Genomic DNA, 23692 nt, shown 5'->3' with positions numbered 1-23692 from the left:
ATCCGAGTCTGACCACTGAGCCTGTTCAGTAGAATCCAGAGTCCACCTGCAGCCGGGGGCAAGGGAGCCTGGGAAATGAGGGGGATTCCATACAATTTCCCTTCTCTCTCCCTCTCCCTCCCACCACTCGTCTCTGTTTAATGCTAATCTTTTCCTCATGCTCTTCCTCCCTGCTCTGTTCTTAGTTGCTCTCCTTATATCAAAGAAGACATTTGGCATTTGTTTTTTAAGGATTGGCTAGCTTAGGGAAATTGTATGGAAATGGAAGGAGACCCTCATTGTTAAACAAAATTACATATAAGAGGTTGTGAGGGGAAAGGGGGGGAAAACAAGGGAGAGAATTGAACAACAGTAGAAGGGGTAGAGAGGGAAGAGGGGAGGGGAGGGGAGGGGGGGATAGTAGGGGATAGGAAAGGTAGCAGAATACAACTGTCACTAGTATGGCATTATGTAAAAATGTGGATGTGTAACCGATGTGATTCTGCAATTTGTATTTGGGGTAAAAATGGGAGTTCATAACCCACTTGAATCAAATGTATGAAAGATGATATGTCATGAGCTTTGTAATGTTTTGAACAACCAATAAAAAAAAAAAAGAAATGAGGGGGATTCCTTTGTCCGCTTTCACCAAAAACAAATTGTGAAGAGGGTTTTCAAGAGATTTGGGGGAGGCGTGGCTGAGTGCTGGGCTTTAGGTGCATTCACAGGAAGTGACTCTGCTTCCTGCCAGGTTCATGAGTCGTTCAGCTGCTCCACATCCCAAAGTGACAAATGACACAGAGGAAGGTTCCATTCGTTCCATGTTAGGGACTGGAATCTGAACCTCCTAGATGTCTGGCAACTTATGCAAGATCACGGCTTGAAGAAACGTTGGCTAAACCATTGGATACGTCGTCTCCTTTCATCTTTACAACTTTATGCAGTCGTTATATCATCTGGATTTATACAAGAGAAAAATGAAGATGATAGAAATTAAAGAGCTAAAAGTCCTGTGACATGTGCCGCCCTACCATGATCTGCCACACACACCCCACCACCTTGTCCCAGTGTGCCAAGGCATTTTGTAACACAACCTCCAGGCCTTTGTCTATGTGCATGTGAGTGTGTGAGTGTGTGTGTGTGTGTGTGTCCCTAATATCCTGTCCTACACCAAGTGCAATGCTTACTGATGAATTTGGGTGCCTCTGTCACTGAACTCACCTATCTTTTTCTTTCTTTTTAAATTTTTTTTTAATTCGTTATACATGACAATAGAATGCATTTATGCACTTTGATATATCATACATAGATGGGGTGTGACATCATTTTTCTGATGGCACAGGTTGTAGAATCACATTGGTCATGCGGTCGTATATACGCATAAGGTAAAATGTCTGTTTCATTGCAGGCTCTCGGGTGTTTTCCAGATTCTTCCTATGGTGTTGAGACCACCAGGCCTCACTAATTATCTAAAAGGAAAAGGACAATGGAACAGGGGATGAAATGGTTGGGTAATCTGCAGCCCTGACAATATTCCAGTCTCCTTTTTGTATACAAGTGATTCTGAGGGAATACATTGAGTCAGGGATCCCTGGGTTCCCCAGTGAATGATGTGATTACTTTGTATGTAATGATGCAATTACATACAGCTCTTCTTTAGCTGGATTGGAACACTTCATTTTGATGAGTTGACCCAGACTAACTGCGATGAGGAGGACACCCAGACTCACAACTATTCCACTCCAAGCATTAGCATTGATGTACCTGGGTGGGCCAGTGGAGGCGCTGTTTCTCATTACATTTCTAGGTCCTAAGTCCTAGAAGCCCCAAAAGAGAGCTAATTCACAAGGCTATGGAAGAAACTGGGAAAATAAGTTGTGTATCTTCATCCACTGAACTGTTATAGAGCCATGAAGATGAATGAGCTACAGTTACCATCCTTAAAGCATAAGTCCTATTGAGTCCAAATAGTCCTATTGGGTCCCTAGAAACAATATCCAGTTAATGTTTTATTTGTAAATTTCAAAAAACAACTAAAACTAAATAAAATAAATTTTTAGGAGACAAACACACACACATATAGAAAAAAATAACACAAGGAAATAATAAGCCATAACAATTTGAATAGTGATTTGTTTCTTTTTTCTTCTTCTTCTGTTTTTTTACTAATTGAGGCCAGAAAAGGAGCACATGGTGTTGGGAATGTTCCAGTTCTTGGGTTGGATGCACAGGTGTTAATCATGTCATAAATAAGCAAATTAAGGGCCACACATGGGTAATATTGACAGTGTGTCAAGAACTAATGATTTATGTTTGACCCGATTCTGACTACTCAATGTCTTCAATGAAAGAAGGAAGGAAAAAGAGGCCGTGGAGTCTCCATGCTTGCCTACCTGCCTAACCTGTCTTTCCTTTCTTCTACTTTGTCTTTAGTCATTCACCCCACAAACCTGTATTGGCATTGGGATGAATCAGACATGATCTTGTCCTACAGAGGCACCTTTATTGAATTATCATACTGTGCCCCATAAATACATGCAATTAAACTGTTTAAAAAGAGTTACCGTCTAACACAGGAATCTGGTGATTCCCTAAGTATTTGCTCTGACAGAGGTCAGGTGACATGGTGCTCTACAGCTTAGAGAAAGAGCCTCCACACCAGCTCCGGCTAGGGAAGAATGCATATTTTTGTGCTTTGAGCTCTTAGCAAGAGGAAATATATACGTGGTTTACAAAGTCTCTAAAGCTGGAAAAGACAGCTTTGCCCTTGTCTTGGAATGGGGGCAAGAAAAGAGACAACAGCGACCATGAGGTTGGGACCATGAGAAAAAAAGGGCTGAGGATGCACTCTGGAGGGCACCATGTCAAACCTGGCGTGACAGGAAGACTTCCTGGAGGGGGTGACATGTGCACAAGTGGGGAGCTGAAAGGTGCATTGGGGTTTCCTGGGAGTCTATACGGGGGGCAAGGTCAGCAGGTGCAAAGGCTCATGTCGGAGAGAGGCAGTGTGGTCACAGAGGGGCTCTGGGGTCCCAGTGTGGCCTGTCCCAGAGCCCAGATGCAGGGAGTTGAAATGCCAAGAGTGAAGGGAGTGGCAGGGGTGGTTTTTCTTTTATGAAGACAGCCCTGACAATAGGGATGGTGGTGCCCGAGCTGGGGAGAGGAACAGAATCTAAGTACTAAGCACCCTCTGGTCCCTGAATAGCAGGCCGGGCTCCTTGCTATTCAGGGGATGGAAGACTTGGGGGCCTTCAGGAGACTTGAGGGTGCTGTGGAGCCACTCTTTTATGCCCTAGGCATAGTCTCATTTGAAAAGGCCAGCATACTGAACCCATCTGGAGGCCCCAGGGGAGGTAATTTCTCAAATCGTGGCCACTGCCCTTTCCCTGCGTTGTTCTAGAAGCTGCTGTGATGTTCCCCAGCAAGGAGGGGAAATAAAGACCATCCCCCTCCCCATCTGCCAGATTGCAGTAAGATCCAGGCAGAGAAACCATCAGCTCAAAAGTCTTGTTGCTTCTGATCTTTCCTTAAATTTTCTTTTCTTTCTGCCCAGCCATGACCATACCCGACAGTGGCCAGGAGAACAGGTGCCTCAGGAGCTTCCAGGTAGGAGACCCAGGGAAGATATCAATGTGCACTGCTACCTGGATCCTTTCAAATCATTCCCTTAGCAGCTCTTCTGTGAGGGCACAGAGCATCCAGAGACATATCGGATACAGATGCTTGCCCAGCAGGGGGACCACAGTTTCAGGAGGGAGACAGTCATGCAAACCGACAATGATGAAGCAGAATAAGTACGATAACTACTTTATCAACACACCCTGTTTGCCACTCTGCCAGGCTGACTCGGTTCAGGAAGCACCATCCATTCCTCACATTCCTGCAGTAGCTTCCAAGCTGATTTCTGCCATCCACCCATCTCCTCTACTGCTGAGAGATTTTTTTCTGGAAGGCAAGGTCAAAAGTCTTGCCTAACTGATCTTGGGGAAAGAACACACCCTTTGCAAAACCCTAAGCATCCTTCCAGTTCATCTTACCACCTACTCAAGCATCGTCATCTATAGGCTCTGGGCTGTGCTAAGTATCTGTCCAGGCGACTATGCTGTCCCCTTACTTCCAGTGGCTAATTCGTGTAGCCGTCTCCAATAGGAAGCATTCACAGATTGCCCTTCCCAGTTTAGGAAAGGAACACTAGAGCTCCCATGAAAACATTGCCTTCACGGGGTAGGACTGTCTATACTCCTCTTCCAGGTCGCTGATAAAATCAGCCCTCTCCAATCTAGGCCCTCTGCCAGGTGTTTGGCACGGAGAGGGTTGGGGTCAGCAAATGACTGTGGAATGGACCTGACGTCAATTCTGGGATCACAGGCAGGGCTCCAAGGCCAGGAGCTTTCAATTTGCCCAAGGAAGCAAAGATACCAGAATCAGTGTGGGTCCTTTGCTCTGGCCACGCCCTCTGCCTTATCTTTGAGCTCAAGCTCGAAATGAAGCCGCCCACCATCTGCGCTGGTAGCCAGCTGAGCAGAGATCCATCTCCCAGCGCCTCGGATGGGCTCGGAAGGCGCCGTGAAGCAGGTGCGGGATGAAATTGGACTTTAAAAGATGAGTTGGAGCCTGGTCTCGGAAATAAAGTGTGGACATGTGTGTGTCTACGGAAGGGGCTTATTAAATAATTCTCTTTCCCCGGCAGCTGTTTCCCACGTGCATTGAGTAAAGGCACAGAAGCTGTCTAGTGACTGGGTATCTCCTCCCTCTCAGGGCACCCACCCCGGCGCTCCAGGCGCGCTTGAATGAATGGGGGAGGACCGCGCGCATGAATGAGTGCGTGAGTGAGGGAGTGCGCGGGCAAGCGGGCGGATGAGTGAATGGCGACCGCGCCGCTTCGGCACAGGGGAGCGGGCGCGGGTTCCACTTCCTTCTCCCGCCAGCTGGTGGCCTCGAGAAGGTGGCGGCGCCGGCAGCGGCTCTAGCTGGGACGGCCGGGGCGCGGGATGGTGGGGGAAGGGGCGTTCCCGGCGGCCGCGCCTTCCGCGGCTATTGGATTAGTGGCCTTCAGGGATGAGCTCAGCCGGATCGGCTTTCAGCTGCAGCCTCCGGGCCGGCCGGGAAGGCGGGGAGCGGGCGGCGGCGGAGGAGGAGGGGGAGGCGGCGGCGGCGGCTGCAGCATCCAGGGCTGGCCGCGGCGGCCGGCGCGCCCCGCGCACAAAGGCGCCCAGCCCCTGGGGAAGGCGATGAGCGCACCACAGCCCGGGCCCGAGCCACCGCTGCAACCAGCGCTGCGTGCGCCCACGAATCTGGGGAAGACGCTGGGCGCGCCGGTGGCCGGCTGCCGAGGTGCGGCCCGTGCGCCCTGAGCGCGGGACTCGCCGCCCTCCAGGTCAGGCGCCAAGCTTCGGAGCGGCTAGAGCGCGGGCCTCCGCGCGCACCTAGGGTCGGCGCAGTAAAGGCGCCTCCCCACTCTGGGCCGGACCTCCGGTGCCCTCTCGCCGCGTCTGAGCGCCAACTTCGCCAAGAACGCTCCCAACTCCAGGCCACCCTGCCGGGCAGAGAGGGCGCTGCTGCCGGGCACCAGTCGCGAGGACGCGCCGCTGGCTCTGGGGAGGAAGCCACCATCTGCGGGGTCACTCGGGCGCCCCTGAGTGGGCGGCAGCGGCAGCAGCAGACTTCTCTCCCGGGATTCCGGGACCTGCCAGCGCTGGGGATTCCTCCGGGGCAGGCGCTCGCCCTCTCTTTTATGGTGAGTATTTTCCATCCCCTGGTGAGGGGCGCGCGGGGGTCGGGAGCTGAAATCCAGCAGCTCTTCATGTGGGCCGGCACTCATCACAGTCAGCGATCTAGATGTCGGTCTTGCTCCTGTCCCCGGGAATTTCTTTCTGCGGATTGTGGCAGTCCAAGGCGGTTGGTATGCGCGCAGCCCTGGAACGTTGGGGGCCCTCCTAGAGCGGTGGGTTCCAAGTCCGCTGCTTCTCGGTGTACTGGAGACAGCACACACACACACACACACACACACACACACACACACACACACCTCCAGAATTACCCTACATGGGTATGGGTCCGATGTCCGTCATTCACTGGCTGGGTGACCTTGGGCAAGGCGTCAGACCTCGCTTTTCTCATCCATAAGATGGGGATGAGAATTGTGCCAGTTTTCGAAGGGTACTGGAGGATCTGAGGGATGGTTTGGAAACCGGTTCCAACACAGGGGAAGCTCTCAATCATACGTTAGCTTGCATTAGTATTAGTTGTGCGAGTCCATGCATGTCATCCAACTTTCCAGAGCTGCTCTCTAGTCTGTGTAATGGGGACAACACTTCCTGGGCGGGCTGAGAGGAGAAATATGTTAGTCCGGAGGATTCGGAGCAGTGAAAGTAAAGCGCCTGGCACCGAGTAGGCACTGGTGAAGTGGTGGCTGTTGTCACGGTTTATTCCTGACGCTGGGACATGGAGGCTGATCGCCTAGCCGGAGAGCTACTTGGGGCCAGTTCCCGGCCTTGCTTGGATACAAACTTGGCTTTGCTTAGGAAGGGAGGGGATGGGGGCTCCGGGAAGGGGAGAGGAGGCCAGAGCCTCGAGAGCGCGGCAAATGTGTCCGCCCTGGTCGCGCTGGACGTGCCAGGAGAGGACACCCAGCCCCAGACCTCTGACTGGCTGGAGAAGCTGGAGGAGTGGCTGTGTCCGCTGCCCCATGGCCAAGCGCGGGCTACTGCCGACAGGAAGGGAGAAGAGGACACTTTGGTACCTCTGTCTTGAGGAGATGGGAAACTCAGGGTTCTGGAGCTGGGCTTGCGTTCAAATTCTGCCTCCACCACCAGCCTGCAGTGTGACCTTGAACAAGTTATCTAACCTCTCCCAGCTCTTTGGCACTCTGCCCTCTTCTGGGATTTGGGGGTGAAGATAGGCATTCCCCTCTCCTTAGGAATCTGAGCCCCCTATCCACCTACTCACTTTCTGTCCCCCCCCCCCCCCCAATTTGATGAGCCTAAATCTGGAAAATGTGAAATGACTCAGGGGAAGGCTATTAAAATGATTCAGAATTTGCCCACCCCAGCCCCGTGGGAAGAGATCATAGCATTAGAGATAGTTCATCTTCTCTGTTCCACCTTGGCACCTCTATCCTCCAGCTAAACTCTGCAGCTTCCATCCCTCCGGCTGATGGGAGCTCCCCCAAATCCTTCTCTCAAATCTCTCTCCCCCAAACCTTTATTATTTATTTATTTTTTAGATTAAAGACTGAATTCTTTTTTTTTCCTTCATTGTTTTTTGAAAGCTGCAGATAAAATGAGTTTGCAGAAAAACAAAGTGTCAAAAGCATGTCAGGAACATGGTTTACAGAAGGCCACATTCCTCTGAGACAATTACCTTCTGATTCCCTCCTTAAAACTTCCTTAAAATGGTAATAAAATGAATTTAAGCAATCTTGGGGAGGCGGGGGCGGGGGCGAATGGCAAACAAAATCCAACTTACCAGCCATTTCACTCAAATATCTCTCCAGTTTGTACTTCTCTTTTATTTTAAGGATGGATTAAATTCAAAGATGTAGAAATAAAATCTGAAAGGAAAAGAAATCACTATAAAGAGTCCAAAGAATTGCCACTCCTATTGCAACAGGCTCATCTCTTCGAATGTGGAGAAGTCTTCAAGTCAACAAGCACATGACCAAAGGCTTGAAGACCACAGACAATTCACACACAGAGAGAGCGAAACAGAAACCAACTGTAACCTATGACAGGGTGTCCTACCTCACTGAAGAAGAAAAGTGCAGGCTAAAGCTTCATAGCTTTAATGCTTTTATAGTTTTTCCACGTATCAGTTTATCAAATAGTAATAACCATTTTTCAGAAGCATTCTTTTAAATATGTAAACATATCCAATTTCTTCCTCACTTTTTGAACCTCCTCAAAGACTTCTTGAGTAAACTCTAGACATTCCCAGGGTCTTCCAGGTTCCCTTGTGTTCCTTTGTCCCCATTGGCCACCCTCTAACCTCCTGGCCTTCTTAGTTTTACTCCAGCACTTCATGGGCTTATTCACTGCTGGTCTCCCTGATAGCATACTTGTCTCCCTAGCTTTTCATGGGACTGGAACCTTCTTATCATTCATGCAAATTTGTCCTTGTGGGGCTTCATTTCTAGCCCAGGCAGTGGCCAGGTCCCAGGCCAGAGCTCTGAGTTTCTAGCTCTTTTGGGAAAGAACCCAGTACAACTCACCATGTCACAGTTAATTTTTTTTAAGCTCTCTGGCCTGTTGTCACAAATCGAGGCTCTTGGAATGTCCGTCCCTTCTCTGTTAGTACAGGAACAGGGAGTCTCAGGCAGCAGCACCCCAGCTAGAATGAACCATTCGATGTGGGAATTCTTGAGGGCGGAGAGGCCTAGATCAAGGTCATCAGAAGTCTTCCCAGGTAGTCATTTTTTAAAAAAATGCATAATGTGTGCACTTAACTTATGTGAACATGACTAAACATACTTGGCAAAAAAGATCAATAATAAAAAATTAAAAATTCAGCAACACAGTTTAAATAAAACATGTTTTTTAAATAAGCTAACTGGGTTTTCCTGCTGCTGCTCAGAAATATGGATGTGTTCAGAGGCTGCAGGAAACAGCTATCTGGCTCTGACTTGGGGAAAGAGACTGACACATCCCAAATCATTTATCTTGAACTTTCTGGACCTTCAAAAGACCTTCCTAGGGCAGTGTTGATTGCATGTGATTTTTTTGCTTCACACATTGAGTTTAGAACTTAATCCCCACTTAAAATGCATACTTTAATAGTGAAAAAACTTCTTGGTAAAAATGCAAGCCATACAAGAGGTGTGGAGCAGATATTCCTTCTTCAGACTGGCAAGGATTTAACACAGCCAGATGTAGCAGGTGCAGGGTGTGTGCTAGTCTGGGAGACAAATAGACTGGCTGGGCACTGCCCTGGCATCAAGACTTGCAGCACGTGGTCCAGGAGACATCAGCTAGAATGAGGGCACAGTGAGGTGGAGGAGTGGGACCAAGGGCTGCACACAGGGACAGGGAGAGTGAGGCATGGGAGGGTGGGAAGGCCCAGGGTGCCCAGTGTATGAAAAGAATGTGCCCTGAATGCTCTGAGGCGGGCCCTGAAGAGAGACTGAGCATGGGAGAAATAAGCAAGTGCAGGTCTCAGGGACCCTTGAGTGCCAACCTAAGGGGTACAGTTTTAGTTTGGAGAAGCTGCTTGGAGGGCAGAAGAGGCAGGTGGTAGGGTTTACCCTCTCAGCAGCATGGTGGGTTGGGAGGCAAAGACCTTCCTAGGGCAGTGCTGATTGGTTTGGATTAAGGGACAGTTGAAGTCATTGAGTGAGGGAGGCCCAGAAAAGAAGATCCACAGCAAAAGCAGGGGTGTGCAGAGGGGAACTTGGGACATGGGAAAGAGAAAGGGCATGGATCAGCCTAGGACTTGTGATTCTGAGGTTCCAGTGGGTCCCCAGATGTCCCCCAGCATTAAGACAGTGAGCGTATCCATGGTGGGGGTGGGGGGCTTCAGATGGAAAGAGGCCAGATGACTTTAAAAGGTGGCCCGAGGAGCATGCTATCTAGGGTGACCAGAAGCTTCTAGTAGGTGAGCCTGGTGCTGAGGGAAGCCACGGCAGGAGCCCCAGCTTGGGAGTCTCTGCAGAGGCCTAGAGATGTAAGTCCTAGGTGAACCTGCACAGAGAGAAGGGGGGCTGTGTCTGAAGATGTGACCTTGGGGGTGCACCCTTTATGGGCAGGCAGGACAGCTGCTGCTCCAAGCTGTGCACCTCTACGTGTTGGTGTGTATAGAGGGAGAGGCCAGAGCAGGGCCAGCGTCACCAACCAGGCTTGAAATGCTGTGAAATTAGGATAAACCAGAGCTCTGTCTTCTCCAGCTCGGCCCAGCTAGCTCTGCAGACACAACCACCTGTTAGCCACATTCTGGGAGAAATGCAAGTCCCAGAGGCCTGGGGCTGCAGCAGCTGCCTCCCAAATGCAGCTTCCCCACCGTGGGTCTCCCTTTCTCCCTCTTTTTATAGCTGGCATCCCAGTGTCCCCCAGAGACATGCAGGCTTAATGAGGGACCTTCAGAAACACTAGCAGATCTCTATTATGATCCCCTACATAAACCCTGAGGCTGGAAGAGTTGTGCTTTTCTTTCAAGCATTCTGATTTCAGACAGTTGAGTTGAAGGGCAGAGTTCATCTTGGGAGATAAATAAGAGGTTAGAGGTGAGGATGGTCCTGTTCTCCTAATAGAAAATCTCCCCAGAGGGTCCCATGAAGGAGCATCTTCCTCCTGCCCCTCTTTTCATGCTTTGCCCCAGCCTGAGCCATGCTGGGCCTCACCGAGGCCAGCTGTCCTGGGGCAGCCCTCTGGGTACTGGGGTAGCTGCATGGTGACCAGGCTTGCACGTGGGCTTCACTAGCTCAGAGCTATGTCTCTTTCAAATGACCTTGCAGAGCAGGCTGGCCTGGTCCCCGCCCAGCAAGCCTCCCTCATCCATCCCCTTCTCCTCCCAGGCTGACAGCTGAGCTTCCACCTTGGGGGCCCCTGGCTCAGTCACGCGTGGGAGGATTCCCATGGAAACCCCAGGAGGAGGGGAGGCCCCGGGAAGCCTCATTGATTCCGCTCCAGGAAGACGTGGCGTGAGTCAGGTCCACCTGGAACTGGACAGATGGCTGTCTTTGTGGGTGCTGGGGATGAAAGGGCTGCCCAGCCGGTCAGAGTGTGAACTCCCTGTGTGTGTGTGTGTGTGACGGGGAGAGGGAATGGACATCTGTGAATAAAACCTTGGAGGTTCCTAAGTGTGTTCACTGATGGTGGGTTCATTCTGAGTGAGCATCTTTTAATAAAACAAACCCTCTATTTAATATCTGTATCAAGAAAATCTTAAAAACTTTCAGGCGGAACCAGGCCCAGGAAGACATTCTTGGCACCACTGTAAACAGGTGCAAATTGAGGAAGAAAGGCATGACATGAATGGCGTGAGCTCTTGTAGCTCTGCTTTCCAAGTTCTTTGCAGGTGATTTTTCAAGGCAGTGTGTCGCTTTTATTCCTCTGTTCACACCGTGCGTCCCTAGACCGTTTTCTCTAAATCATGTGGATGGTGTCCTGGGGACTCTGATAAGGGAAATCCAGCCTCTGTCTTGAAGTTGTCCCCAGCCTGGCCCCTTGCCATAACTGTTGTGGTGGGAACAATCCCAGCAGCTCAGAGAGCAGGGGGGTGGGGCTCCCCTGAGGTGGCCGTGCCCAGGCCCAATGGAATTGCACAGATGTGTGCCTGGGGGAGGGGAAGGGCCGGTGGCAGTAGCAAGTTAGGGAACCGCAGGGAGCTTAAAGGGATAGAGGACAGAGATTCACTGAGGGAGATGGTTTGGGGAAGCATCATGGGACATTCTGGGAGGGTTAGGGCTAGGAGTCGACCACGGCAAGCCCTCCGAGGGCTGGAGGCAGGGAGCAGGATTAGATGGCCTGTCGCCTTTACAAGTGTGGTGACATGTATTTGAAAGGAATGTGCATCTGCTGAGGGGATTCTGGGCGCTCAGGGCCTCCTTTCTCTTTGCCATTATTCACACCTGTCACCAGGCCTCTCCCCTTTGTGGGCTGTCCCTAGAGGAAAATGATTGGTTCTCCTACTCTCCTGCAGTGGCGGATCCCCAGGGGGGCTATCATGACTGTGGTTAAAGGAAGCTAGGAAGCCTGCCCTTGCCCCTGCCCCATCAAATCCAAAGCCTGAGGCCACACTGAGAGAGGCCATGTCACCCAGCCATCGCCAATGCCTGCAGCAGACATGTCTCCCTGCAGACCCCCTGCCCGATGAGCCCACACAGACACTCCTGGGCCTCTAAAGACAGAGAGTCACGATTTTCAAAGCACCAAGGCTTCTTAAACAGCATGCCATAGTTGCGCCCTGACACCTCACTTCCCTGTGACAGTAACACCGCCAGGGCCCTGGGGAGGGCACTGAGCAATCTGAGTTTTGTTTTCTTGCTCAGCCATGATTACAGCCCCAGAGTGGACCCTTCAGGATAATGTCATTAAGCGTCCCCATCCGAGCATGGCAGAAGACATTAAGTTTGGTCTGGGGGAGTGTGGGGGAGGCCCCCCTCTGGCAATTTGGAGATGGTGTTTTTCCCATAAGGAAGTTACATTCTGTTGTAGGTCCTATGTGCCTGGCCCTGTGCCACGTGCTGTGTCCCCAGCTCTCAGGTGCACAGTTCCTGGTACATAGCAGGTACCCACTAAGTGTTTGTTGAGTGAAAAAATGAAGGTTACAAGCAGGGAAGGTGCACAGAAGTGTCTAGCAATGGGACGGACTGGATCCAGCCCAGAGGCAGCTGCTCAGAGAGGGTGACTATGTGCAGAGCCAGGCTCTGTGTTCCCCACTCCAACTCCAGCCCTGGACCTTTCACTGCTCTGTCTTTGGAAAAGAGCCAAGAGTGAGCCCTTCCTGCGCCTGGCACCTTCTCTCCACCACCCTTATGTGTGTGCTCTGCCTGGTTTTGCACACTTCCTGGGCACAGATGTGCAGGTAAAACCTTCCTCTCCTCAGAAATACCCTCCAGGGAGGTAAAAAGCAAGGCCAGAAAGACATGTCTCCCGACTGGCCTGGGGCACACAGAGGTCTGAGCAGGCTGCTGGATGCCCAGTGGATCAGGGCAGGCTTCTTGGAGGGAGGGGGAACTCACCCTCATGAACTGACCACCTCCCAGGGGCTCTGTCTCCACAAACCCCCTCACACGGAGAGTTCTGGACACTCATTAAGGAAATCAGTCGAAATCAGTCTGCGGCAGATTGCCTGCCGGTGGCGAAATGTCGACAGGGCTCTCACCTTTTGCTGGGTCTCCTGGCTGCCCCGCCCTCTACCAGGTAATGCTGGTGACAGCCTCCATCCTTGCAAAAGCAGGCAAAGCAGCACTTTCCTGATGCGTCTCAGGGGTGAAGTCTTTGCCCAGGACCCCATAAACAGGCAGGGAGCCCAGCCCTGGGAGGTCTCCTGTGCTTCATTATATGGTCTGCTTCTGGTCCTCCTGAATGAATGACTCGCCATCAGAGGACATGCACACTGCTCTGGGCCCTGCATTGGGGGAGCATCAAGGGGACAGTCTTTTATATGCCTCCAAAGCTGTCATGGTGTGCTCATCAACAAAGTGTGTGGTAGGGGGAGCTGGTGACCACTCGGAGCTGGGGACAGTGGGCACCACGCAGGGGGCACTGTTCTAAACAGTGTGGAGGAAGATGTGAGAGTGACAGTATTGTCCATCAAGTCATCCTCCATCCTGCTACTGAGTGGCTGTGTGACCCCAGACAGATCACGCAACCTCTCTGAGGCTGCTTCCTCTTTTGAATGAAGAAGCTGTGATCCCTGGATGCCTGCCTCACAGGACATGTGAACTTGGCAGGCCCCCCCCCCCCGCCCCCCAGAGGAAGAGCTGACATTTGAGGTTGGTGATGGAGAGAGTGGAAAGGAGTGGAAGCAGAGGGGATTGAGTTTGGCTGCCCAGGATGGGATCAGCTCTCCTTTCAGCCACATGACGTTGGTCAGGCTGCTTCTCTTCAGAACCTCAGGTTCTGGGTCTGTTATTATGGGAGTAGAAGGCGTCTTTCAGTGAATTATCAAACAGGGCTCGCAGACGGCAGCCCCCTCACCTCCCTGCTGACATCCTGAACAAACTTACGGTGTTTCTGGGTGCATGCTGGTCCAGCAGGGGCTCCCCACTATGCAGCCTGCACTTCAGGCACGGGATCCTGCTTTGTCCCCAAAACCTGGCTGAGGCTCGAGGGCTGGGCAAAGTCAGGTTGAGGTTCTGTGGGGAGCAGAGGAAAGCCAGTTGTCTTTTTAGACTGTTCTGGGGCTTCCAGTTTTCCTACAGACACACCTGGTCCCCAGTTCCACGTGGCCCTTTGAGTTAAATACCCTGTCCTTTGTCCTGTTCCTTCTGCCACCTCCTTCTCCTTTCTCCTCCAGTAATGGCAGCAGGGGACACACTGTTCTGCATCTTGTTTGTTCAACTTAATCTCTTGAACCTTCTGTATCAGTACATTATTTTCTTCAGCATAACATCTATTATGTGGATTCATCATTTTCTTTTAGTTTATCTCCTGTTTCCCATCCCCCCCAATATTTTGCTATTATAAACAATGTTGTATATGCATGCCGTATGTGAAATGTAATTTTGCACCTTTGAGAACATATACGAGTAAATGAGGGAAGTAGAATTGTAAGTTCGAAAGGTACATGCATATGTGCATTTGCAATTTTAAAGATGGTGCTTATTTGACAGCCACTGAGATGCACCAGTTAACATTCACTTTTTTTTTTTTGGTACTGGTGATTGAACCCAGAGGCACTTAGCCACTGAGCCATAACTCTATAGCCTCTTTTATTTTGAGACAGGGTCTCACTAAGTTGTTTGAGGCCTCGCTAAATTGCTGAGGCTGGCTTTGAACTTGTGATCCTCCTGCCTCAGCCTCCAGAGTTGCTGGGATTATAGGCGTGCACCACCATGTGTGGCAGTATTCACTTTTGCAACATATGAACCTGCCTTCTTTTCCACAGCTCCTCCACTGTGTGATGATACAAAAATGACATTTCATTGTAGTTCAACTTGTTTCTTGCCTATGATGCTTTTCATAGAGCCTCTTTCAAGGGAGCGTTGATCTCTCCTTTTGGGTGCACTGTTTGTTGACATCTTCTCATATTTCATAGTTGGGATGGTCTGTTCCTACTCATTTGTAGGAATTTGTTACATATTTGTTGATAACTTGTCTAACAAATATTCCTCTTGCTAATCGCAAAGCCTAATTTCTTTTGTGAGTGCTTTTTGCTCTGTGAGTTTGTTATTCCCTATTTTTCTTATTTTGCATATTCATGCCTTCTCGGGGCCCCCCTTTTAAAATTATTAGATTAGCTGGGTGCAGTGGCTCACGCCTGTAATCCCAGCTGCTCTGGAGACTGAGGCAGGAGCATGGCAAGTTCAAAGCCAGCCTCAGCAGCTCAGCAAGACCCTGTTTCTAAATAAAAATATAAAAAAGGGCTGGGGATGTGACTCAATGGTTAAGCACCCCTGGTACAAAATAATAATAATAATAAGATTAAGTGGTTTGTAAGCTTTTATTTTTAAATTTAGTCATTGCACTCATGCATTTAAAGTACATTTAGTAATATTTGAACATGTTAATCTTTTGAGATGAATTAATCTGAATAAAGGCCCACAATAACAATTTTTAAAAGAAAATTCACAAATATTTTATAGACAGAAAAATGAAATAAAATTCAACCAAATACTAAATGTGTACATTAGATTAATGACTAATGAGGCAAGAGGTGGGTGAATTTTAGTTTTCAACATCTTTTTGATATGTCTTAAAATTGAGAAATTGATTATTTTTTTAATTAATAGTTTTGGGTTTTTTTTTTTTAGAATAATTTTAGATTTTGGGAAAAGTAAAACAAAGCACTTCACCTAGCATGCACGAGGCCCTGGGTTCAATCCCCAGCACTGCAAAAAGTGAAACCAATAAACAAACCAAAACCAATAGTGCAGACATGTTTTATATACTCTCTGCTTATACCCACAATGTTTTCCCTATAATGAACCTTTTACATTAGTGGTGCACATTATCAGAACTAATGAACCAATACTGCACATTGTTACTAACTAAAGTCCATACTGTATTCAGATTTCCTTCATTTTTTACCCAGAGTTCTGTTGCTGTTCCAGGATCCCATCCAGGATATCACGTTATGTGTGGTTCTTATTGGTCATCTTGGGCTTCTCTGGCTGTAACATTTTCTCAGGCCTTCCATGTTCTTAATGACCTTGATGGTTTGGAGGGGCACTGGTCAGGTACCTTGTTGGACTCCCTCCAGCTGGAATTTGTTCAATGTTATTCTCATGATTGGACTGCAGGGAAGGAAGTGCACACAGGTGAAGTGACGTTTCATTATCTCACACTCAGGGGACGTGTTATTAAACATGACAGATTAACAGTAATAATATAATGGTTAATAAGAGCAGATAATATGGCAGGTTAGGCTGGATGAGATGGTTTGTATGTTTTATTGGTTTGTTTTTGTTATTGTGTGGCATTTCCCCCATTCCCCCCCCCCAAAAAAAAAAAAAAAGAAAACAGCTCTTGGGTTTTTGATTAGTTCCATTACTTCTCCATTTCATTATGTTTAATTCATATATTTTCATTGTTAAAAATTTATTAACATTGGGTATTCCAGCAATGATTTCCTCTGGGTGCTGCTTACAAGCATCCCCTGGGTTCTAAGGGGTGGAATGTTTCCTTATTGCTCTTTTCCAGCTATTCTGCAATTTTACATGGATTTTTTTCCCTGAGTTGTTCAAAGAGATTTTTAAAAAATGTGCAAGTGATAGGGTTTTGTGATTCATAATTTTGTGATTTGTTTCTACATTTTCTGTTATCAGACAGTATTACTTTTGCTTTTGGATAGGGTTTTATTTGTGGCCTAACATGTGGGAAATGTTTTCTATGGTTCCAGGAACACCTGAAAGAACATGCCTCCTTTGTTTTCAAGGTATAGCATTGGATATGCACATCAATTAGATCTGTCTTATTAATTATGCAAGTTTGGCTTTTTTATGTCTTTACTTAATTTGATCTATTGATCTGTCATGAGTAGAAGAGGGGAATTAAAATTACCTACCTCTAATGTGTTTCTGAGTTCCCTCCCCTATGTTTCCTCTAGTTTTTGCTCTGAATTTTGGTGCTATTATTTGGTGTGTTATATCTTCATCAACAAATCATATTCTTCATCTAAAATACAATAAAAGTTGGGTGCAGTGGCCCACACCTGTAATTCCAGCAGCTCAGGAGGCTGAGGCAGGAGGGTTCACAAGTTCAAGTCCAGACACAGCAACTTAGCAAGGCCCTAAGCAACTTAGTGAGACCCTGTCTCAAAATAAAAAATACAAAGGACTGAGTATATGGCTCAGTGGTTAAGTGTCCCTGGATTCAATCCCTGGTACAAAACAAACAAAAGGAAAAATACATTAAAGTATAATATAAAAAAGAATATTAAATATGATACAATAAAATCTAATAAAGAATACTAACGTATTCTTCTTTGTCTCATTTTAAATCTTTTTCCCTGAAATCAGCTTTTCCTGCATAATATAGTTATGTACAGTTCCTTCTTATTTTGAGTTTACACTTTCCTTTTATATATTTCTCTTCCTTTATTTTCACAGTTGTTGAATCTCTTTGCTTTGGGGATGTCTCTTGCATGTAGCATGTGGTTGGGTTTTTTGTCTTATTTCCCAATTTTAGGATCTTTTCTTCTAGTAGTTTCTATGCGCATACACTGACATAATTATTACCTTGGTCTTAGTTTTATTACCACATTTTATGTCTCTATGTCTTTTTGCTTCAGTTGCTTCATAAAACAAAATCTTTGAGTATATGGTCTATTTGGTTTTGTGTTGTGTTCCTTCTGACAGTTTGGAAGGTTTGTATTTTATTTTTACTTCTGGAGGTTATTCTTATAATAACTATATAAAATGGATTTAATGTTTTGTTTAGACTGTTCCAGTTGTCTCCCCCCTAAAATAAGCAACTACAAAATTAGCTTGCAAATTTGGTTACAATTTATATCTGCTTTGTGACAGCATTTTTTATGATGAGTGGTATTGACTGGCCATTTTTTTCCCCTGTTCTTTTTACTCCTTTATTTCTCTAATAGCTTCTTTAACTTTATCCTGTACTGGTTCTTCCTTGAAAGAGGAACAAGCATTTTACAAACAATCTAGGAATTAGCTTAGGAAGGCAGGATTACTCTCTGATTCACAGAAACTTTGTTCCCAGGATTGTTACAGTGACTTCTTTAAGTCTTTGCAGAGGTCTGTGGCTGTGGTTTCTTCCAGTTCAGAACCCTCCTCCAACCACCTCACCAACACACGGATTCCTGCAAAGATGGCAGGTTGGTGGTTTCCTCCACCAGTCCTGCCCCTCATCATCCCCTAAAACGTCAGAGGCAGGGGCCACTGCCAGACTGTTCCTGCTGCTCCTGGAACCCTTGGTTTTCTCCTTCAGGAATATCAGCTGCTGGGTAGCTCTGCCAACTCTCCAGCCACAGGTGTCTTCTCAAGGTGTTGCCTCCCCCCATTTTGGATCTTCACTGCTTTGGACAGCCCTTGACCGCTTTTGACAGCTCTTCCCTTTAAACTGTGGTTGGGATTACAAATGTGTTTTAGTTTTGCTGAAGAGGGAGTTTGCATTTCTGTTTTTCTTTCTTCTTCATTTTGGGTGCTTTCAGATATGAAAATGAGTAACTTTCTTCCGCCGTCTTAAAACTGTCTAGTGCTCCACATTTCCACATGCTCTGCTATTCTTCAGGTCAAACATTAGCCAAAACTCTCTGAATAGGGTCAACATCAGCTGAAGCTGAGGTCTAACAACAGAATGGAAAGAAAATGGGAGTCGAGAATAAAATGAGGGTTAAAAAAAAAAAAAGCCCAGGGGATCCCTGTCCGTGCTGTGTGGTTTCAGGTTTCTTCCCTTCCCCACCTGGACTTTGGCTGAGGTGTGCCACTGTTAGGGTGGGAGGGCATGAAAAACATCCCTATCTCCTTATCTTTCTTAGGGAAATTGTTCCAAGCCCATCAGCTCTCAGATCAGGGAGGGGAGGGCACATGCCTCTGGTCTGCAAGGCTCAGCTCTCCTCTCCCAACACCCAGGGCCTGTCCAAGCAGCCCAAGCAGCCTGGGTTCTAGCTGGTCTTCTAGTGGTCGATTTCTCCTCCTTGTAAACCAGAATCTTGCATCGGGGAATGCAAATAGGGGGTAAAGGCTGTTAACAGGGTTTATAAACGAAAGAAAGTACTGGCACATCCAAGGGAAAAGGGTCCACGCAGGATGCCCAGAGAACAGAGCCAGAGGAGAAACACCACAGAGGTCCAGGGTGGCCCTTTATAATATTGTCTCTCAGATTCCTAGACCACCTGGAGGGAGGTATTTTATCCCCATTTTACAGATGAGGAACCTAGAGTCTGAGAGAGGCTTAGAAACACAAAACTAACATGGAGAGGAAAGATTTGGGTGCAGTCTGTCTGGCTCTAGAGCTCGGACACCAGCTCTTGTACACTACCCACTTTGTCCCCACTGGTCTTCCCATGGAGATGGCACCTGATCCTCAGAGGGGTGCCTCCTGCTCTTGTCCCTGAGTGATCCTGTGGATTCTGGTTCTGTTGTTTTGCTTCTCTCACCTGGCTATATTTTAGGATGCTTTTTTGCGTGTGTTGGGGAGGGTACCCACCAATTGTTCTATCACCAAAGCATGTTCCCAGCCTTTTTTACTTATGAGACAGGGTCTTGCTAAATTACCAAGGGTGACCTCAAACTTGTGATCCTGCCTCAGCCTCTCGAGTAACTTCGATCACCACCGGGGCTTTTAGGATGGTTTTTAAGCTCCCTAGGGCAGCCAGGGCTGGGAACTCATGGACCACACCCTAAATATCTATGGCCCCAGCTTCTCTGGGTTCAGCCCTTATTTCTAAAATGATTACTTATGATTGCTCTAATGCAGAACACAGATTCTGAAATCAGGTGACCTTGGCTTGAATATTGGCTCTTTCACTTATTAGTAGTGGACTTTGGCTAATTATTTATCCTATGTCTGGAATAATAACCCACGTATTATTAATAATAACCTATGTGTCTTACAGTGACGTCTTAAGGATTAAATGAGCTAATATCTAAATCATTTACAACAGTGTCTGGCATATGGCAGGTGCTCGATAAATGCCAGATATGAATATATTAATTATCATTATTACTATGCATGCACAAGGGCTCAGCCAAGGCCATGGGCATAAATGAAATAGTAACTGGCTGTTGATGCTGCTGTTATAACCCGTGCCCTTTGCTTCTTTCTAGGAGCTTGGGCCCCTGCCGCAGCCCAGTGGAGGCTGTGGAGGTCTGCGGTCCGGAAACCGGGTTCCCAGCCCCGTGGTCTGTCCCTGGCTACGGGGAGTGGAGGCTCCCACGAGGTAGCAGTGGCCTGCAGTGGCCCCCCTCCCCACAGTGAGCCATGGGCCAGAAGCTCTCCGGGAGCCTCAAGTCGGTGGAGGTGCGGGAGCCTGCGCTGCGACCCGCCAAGCGCGAGCTGCGAGGTGCAGAGCCTGGGCGACCCGCCCGGCTGGACCAGCTGTTGGACATGCCCGCGGCCGCGCTGGCGGTGCAGCTGCGGCACGCGTGGAACCCCGAGGACCGCTCCCTCAACGTCTTCGTCAAGGAGGACGATAGGCTCACCTTCCACCGGCACCCGGTGGCGCAGAGCACGGACGGCATCCGCGGCAAGGTGGGCCACGCGCGCGGCCTGCACGCCTGGCAGATCCACTGGCCCGCGCGACAGCGGGGCACCCACGCGGTGGTGGGCGTGGCCACGGCGCGAGCCCCGCTGCACTCGGTGGGCTACACGGCGCTGGTGGGCAGTGACGCCGAGTCGTGGGGCTGGGACCTGGGCCGCAGCCGCCTCTACCACGACGGCAAGAACCGGCCGGGTGTCGCCTACCCGGCCTTCCTAGGACCCGACGAGGCCTTCGCGCTGCCCGACTCGCTGCTGGTGGTGCTGGACATGGATGAAGGCACGCTCAGCTTCATCGTGGACGGCCAGTACCTGGGAGTGGCCTTCCGAGGCCTCAAGGGCAAGAAGTTGTACCCGGTGGTGAGTGCCGTATGGGGCCACTGCGAAGTCACCATGCGCTATATCAATGGCCTTGACCGTAAGTGTGCTCGGTGAGGTGCACGGGGTTCAGAGATTGCCTGTCGGTGGTCGGGGAGTTGGGGAAGGAGGCCGGAGGCAGAGCCAGTGCAGCAGCCGCTGGGATGATCCTGCCATGCAGGGGCGGTGGTTAGCCATGGGTTTGAATTCTGACCTTTTTGCAGGCTTGGTGGCTTGGGCTGTGCCTCATTTTCCCATTTGCGGAATGGTGGTGGGAGCAATCTAGCTCAGGGTTGTCGTGAGGATCAAACACGATGCTGTGTGTGCTTATTAGCACAGTGACTTTGCGTGGAGATGTTCATTACCCATCCTTCTGGCTGTACAAGGGGTGCCCAGAACAATCCATGCTAGTTATAGCAGGAGGAAGGTAACAGGAAGACCTTCCCTGGGCTGAAATGCCATGCACCCCAGTTACTGATAAGCCACGGTAGCATCAGTCATGTAGTGACCACTTGCTGTATGCAGGGGCTGAACCCCCAAATTCAGCTCTTGCTGGTGAACTGTTAAAGGAGTAACTGTCTCTCATCCCCCAGTTGACGATTTCCCCAGAGGAATGGAAACTCAATGTTGTCACATCTTTGGATTTTTCCAAAAGAACCCAGAAATCTAGATTGTGTGAACTGTCCCGATTTTTAAAGTTTAGCAGCTACTGGAAACTTTACCAGCTAGCTTGGGGAGGCAGGGTGGCCTCTGGACAGAGGCCCCAGGAGGGCATATGTCCCCAGTTGAATCTAGGCTGAGCTGGGCCAGGAATCAGGCACTGATGGCTGCTTATTCCACACACCAGTCTACCAGCTGGTACTCTCAGCTGTGTGGTATGATTGGTGGTGTTCTTGCTCATATTTTATTTTTGTGGTTGTTGCACTAAGAGTGTCATGGAATGGCAAAGCGTTACTCCATTTTGTTTTACTGGATAAACCTTGGAGTAGAAGAGTACATCTTGAGAAGGGCAGAATTAGTCTTAACGGAAAGTGTCTGGGGTCCTCTTAAGACAGGGTGACCAGGCAAACCCCAGAGGTGAGCAAACCAACAGCAACAACAAACACTGTTTAGTGGAATGGGAAATTTTACTTGCTGGAATTAGTCACTGGACCAGAAGGGTGGCCGGAGTATACCAATGTTCTGGAGTCTGATGTTCTTTATTTCCACCTGTATGTCTCCCCAACACTTAGTGGTTTTGTCTTTGGTGACTCCACCTAACTCCATAAACTTCACTGTACTCATCTGTAAAAATGGGACAGTACCGGGCCACTCCCTTAGCTGTGGTGACATCATATATGTCGGCACCAATAATATGGTAGTCAGGATTAAAGGCCTGATAGGCAGTGGGAGCTACCAAAGCCAAAGGTGAGACCCCTAGATGGGCTTCCTCTGTTAATTCACACCATTCAGACCATGGCTTGGCCTTCAGATATGAAGCTGAGATGTGAGGAGGGCGGCCACCAGTGGCTCCCTCCTGGATGTTAGGGTCAGAGGCAGTCTCCTCCTAGACACACAATCAGGGAGGCCAGGTACGGAGGGACAGTTGTGTTTGGGCATTTTTAAGCTCACGTCCTTGCAATAGTTGGAGAAGCTCAGTGGGACTAAAACTTGGAGCTTTTCAACTTCCTCTCCCCTGGCCTTGATTTTTCAGTTTGGCAGAATCTGGAGGACCCATCCAGGAGGCCAGGGAGGCCAGGGTGTCATCTGTAACAAACCTGGCATTTCCCATTTAGTGAGGAGGGTTGGCATGTCTGGTGTGGCGCTAGCCTGTTCTGCAGGCAGGATACTGTTTTCAACCTTGGGCGAGACATGATGCAGAAAGGGTCAGCTCAGCATGGGCCCAGCCCTGACCACAGAGTGGCCAGAGGACAGGCTGCAATGGAGTCCCAGGAGTGGGGTAGTGATTGGGAAGGTGCTGTGAGTCCCTGTAGTGAATGACTGGGGCCGAAGTCCACCATGGATCTCTAGGGACTGGGAATAGTTTGGCTCTGGGCAGGGAAGGAGACCCAAAGTGGGGACCTGTGGATAGGGAGAATTCTGAGCCAGTGTTAGTTGGGGACATGGTGGCTGGTCCCCAGATAGCCCTGACTAGGAAGTGGGGGATCAGGGTCAGAGACATGCTCTGGAGAAAGAAGACAGGGATGTTCCCTGGGGTTCCTTCCCCCCAGGTTTATAGTGGAAGAGAGAGCTCTGCTGGGGGGGAAGAGGAGCAGCCCCCCGAAGGCCTGGGCTAGACTGCAGCAGCACTCAGCAGGAGGCTCTCAGCAATCCTGACCTCCTCTCTCAAACTTCAATGTTCTCCTTTGCAAAATGGGGATGATAAAAATTCACTAGCAGGGAGACGGAGGCAGGAGGACCACCGAGTTGATGCCAGAGTAACTTAAGAAGACCCTATCTCGAAATAAAATACGAAGAGCTGGGGATGTGGTGTCCAGAGGTAGAGCACTTGTCTAGCATGTGCAAGGCCCTGAGTTCTATCACTAGTACCTCAAAACTGGACCAGAAGGGTGGCCGGAGTATACCAATGTTCTGGAGTCTGATGTTCTTTATTTCCACCTGTATGTCTCCCCAACACTTAGTGGTTTTGTCTTTGGTGACTCCAGAACCTCACCAGCACAGAGCAGACTCTCAGCAATTGGGGCCCACTGCTTCAGTTAACTAGGTGAGCTGGGTAGGTTCTGGGGTTCATCTATGGAATCAAATGGAAGTGGTTTTCAGAGAGGCTTCTCCTCTGATGAGACGGAAGTAAGTTAATGGATATCACTTTTAATTTCTGAATTTTTTTGTGACTGTAAAAGCAAGGCTTAGAAAGGCCTTAACCGCAGTGAACTCGGAAGCACGTGTTTGCTGGGACGGGAGCTCCTGGCGATGCTATTTCCTCTTGCAAACAAGATGCGATTTCATATTGCAAACACATAATGTCTGTTGTCAATTTTGCAAGTGAAATTGTTCTTTTGCTGCAGCGTGGAGTGAAATGGGGCCCCGCATCTGGGAGT

At 49.0% G+C, this 23692-nt stretch overlaps 1 protein-coding gene across 1 annotated transcript in view; it reads left to right on the top strand.

Annotated features, from left to right (window-relative positions):
• The first annotated feature begins 5667 nt into the window (after window positions 1–5667).
• Window positions 5668–23692, top strand: part of Spsb4 (splA/ryanodine receptor domain and SOCS box containing 4) — a 72022-nt gene continuing 53997 nt past the window's right edge. The window contains exons 1-2 of the mRNA XM_027933938.2: window positions 5668–5716; window positions 19868–20715. Of these exons, the coding sequence (XP_027789739.1) occupies window positions 20022–20715 (694 nt within the window). The 5' untranslated portion in view covers window positions 5668–5716; window positions 19868–20021. The remainder of the gene's footprint in view (window positions 5717–19867; window positions 20716–23692) is intronic.

The sequence above is a fragment of the Marmota flaviventris genome, chromosome 8 (assembly GCF_047511675.1).
Source record: "Marmota flaviventris isolate mMarFla1 chromosome 8, mMarFla1.hap1, whole genome shotgun sequence".
Classification (NCBI taxonomy): Eukaryota; Metazoa; Chordata; class Mammalia; order Rodentia; family Sciuridae; genus Marmota; species Marmota flaviventris.
Note: the sequence above shows the minus strand (reverse complement) of the source record. Positions and strands in the feature narration are given on the sequence as shown.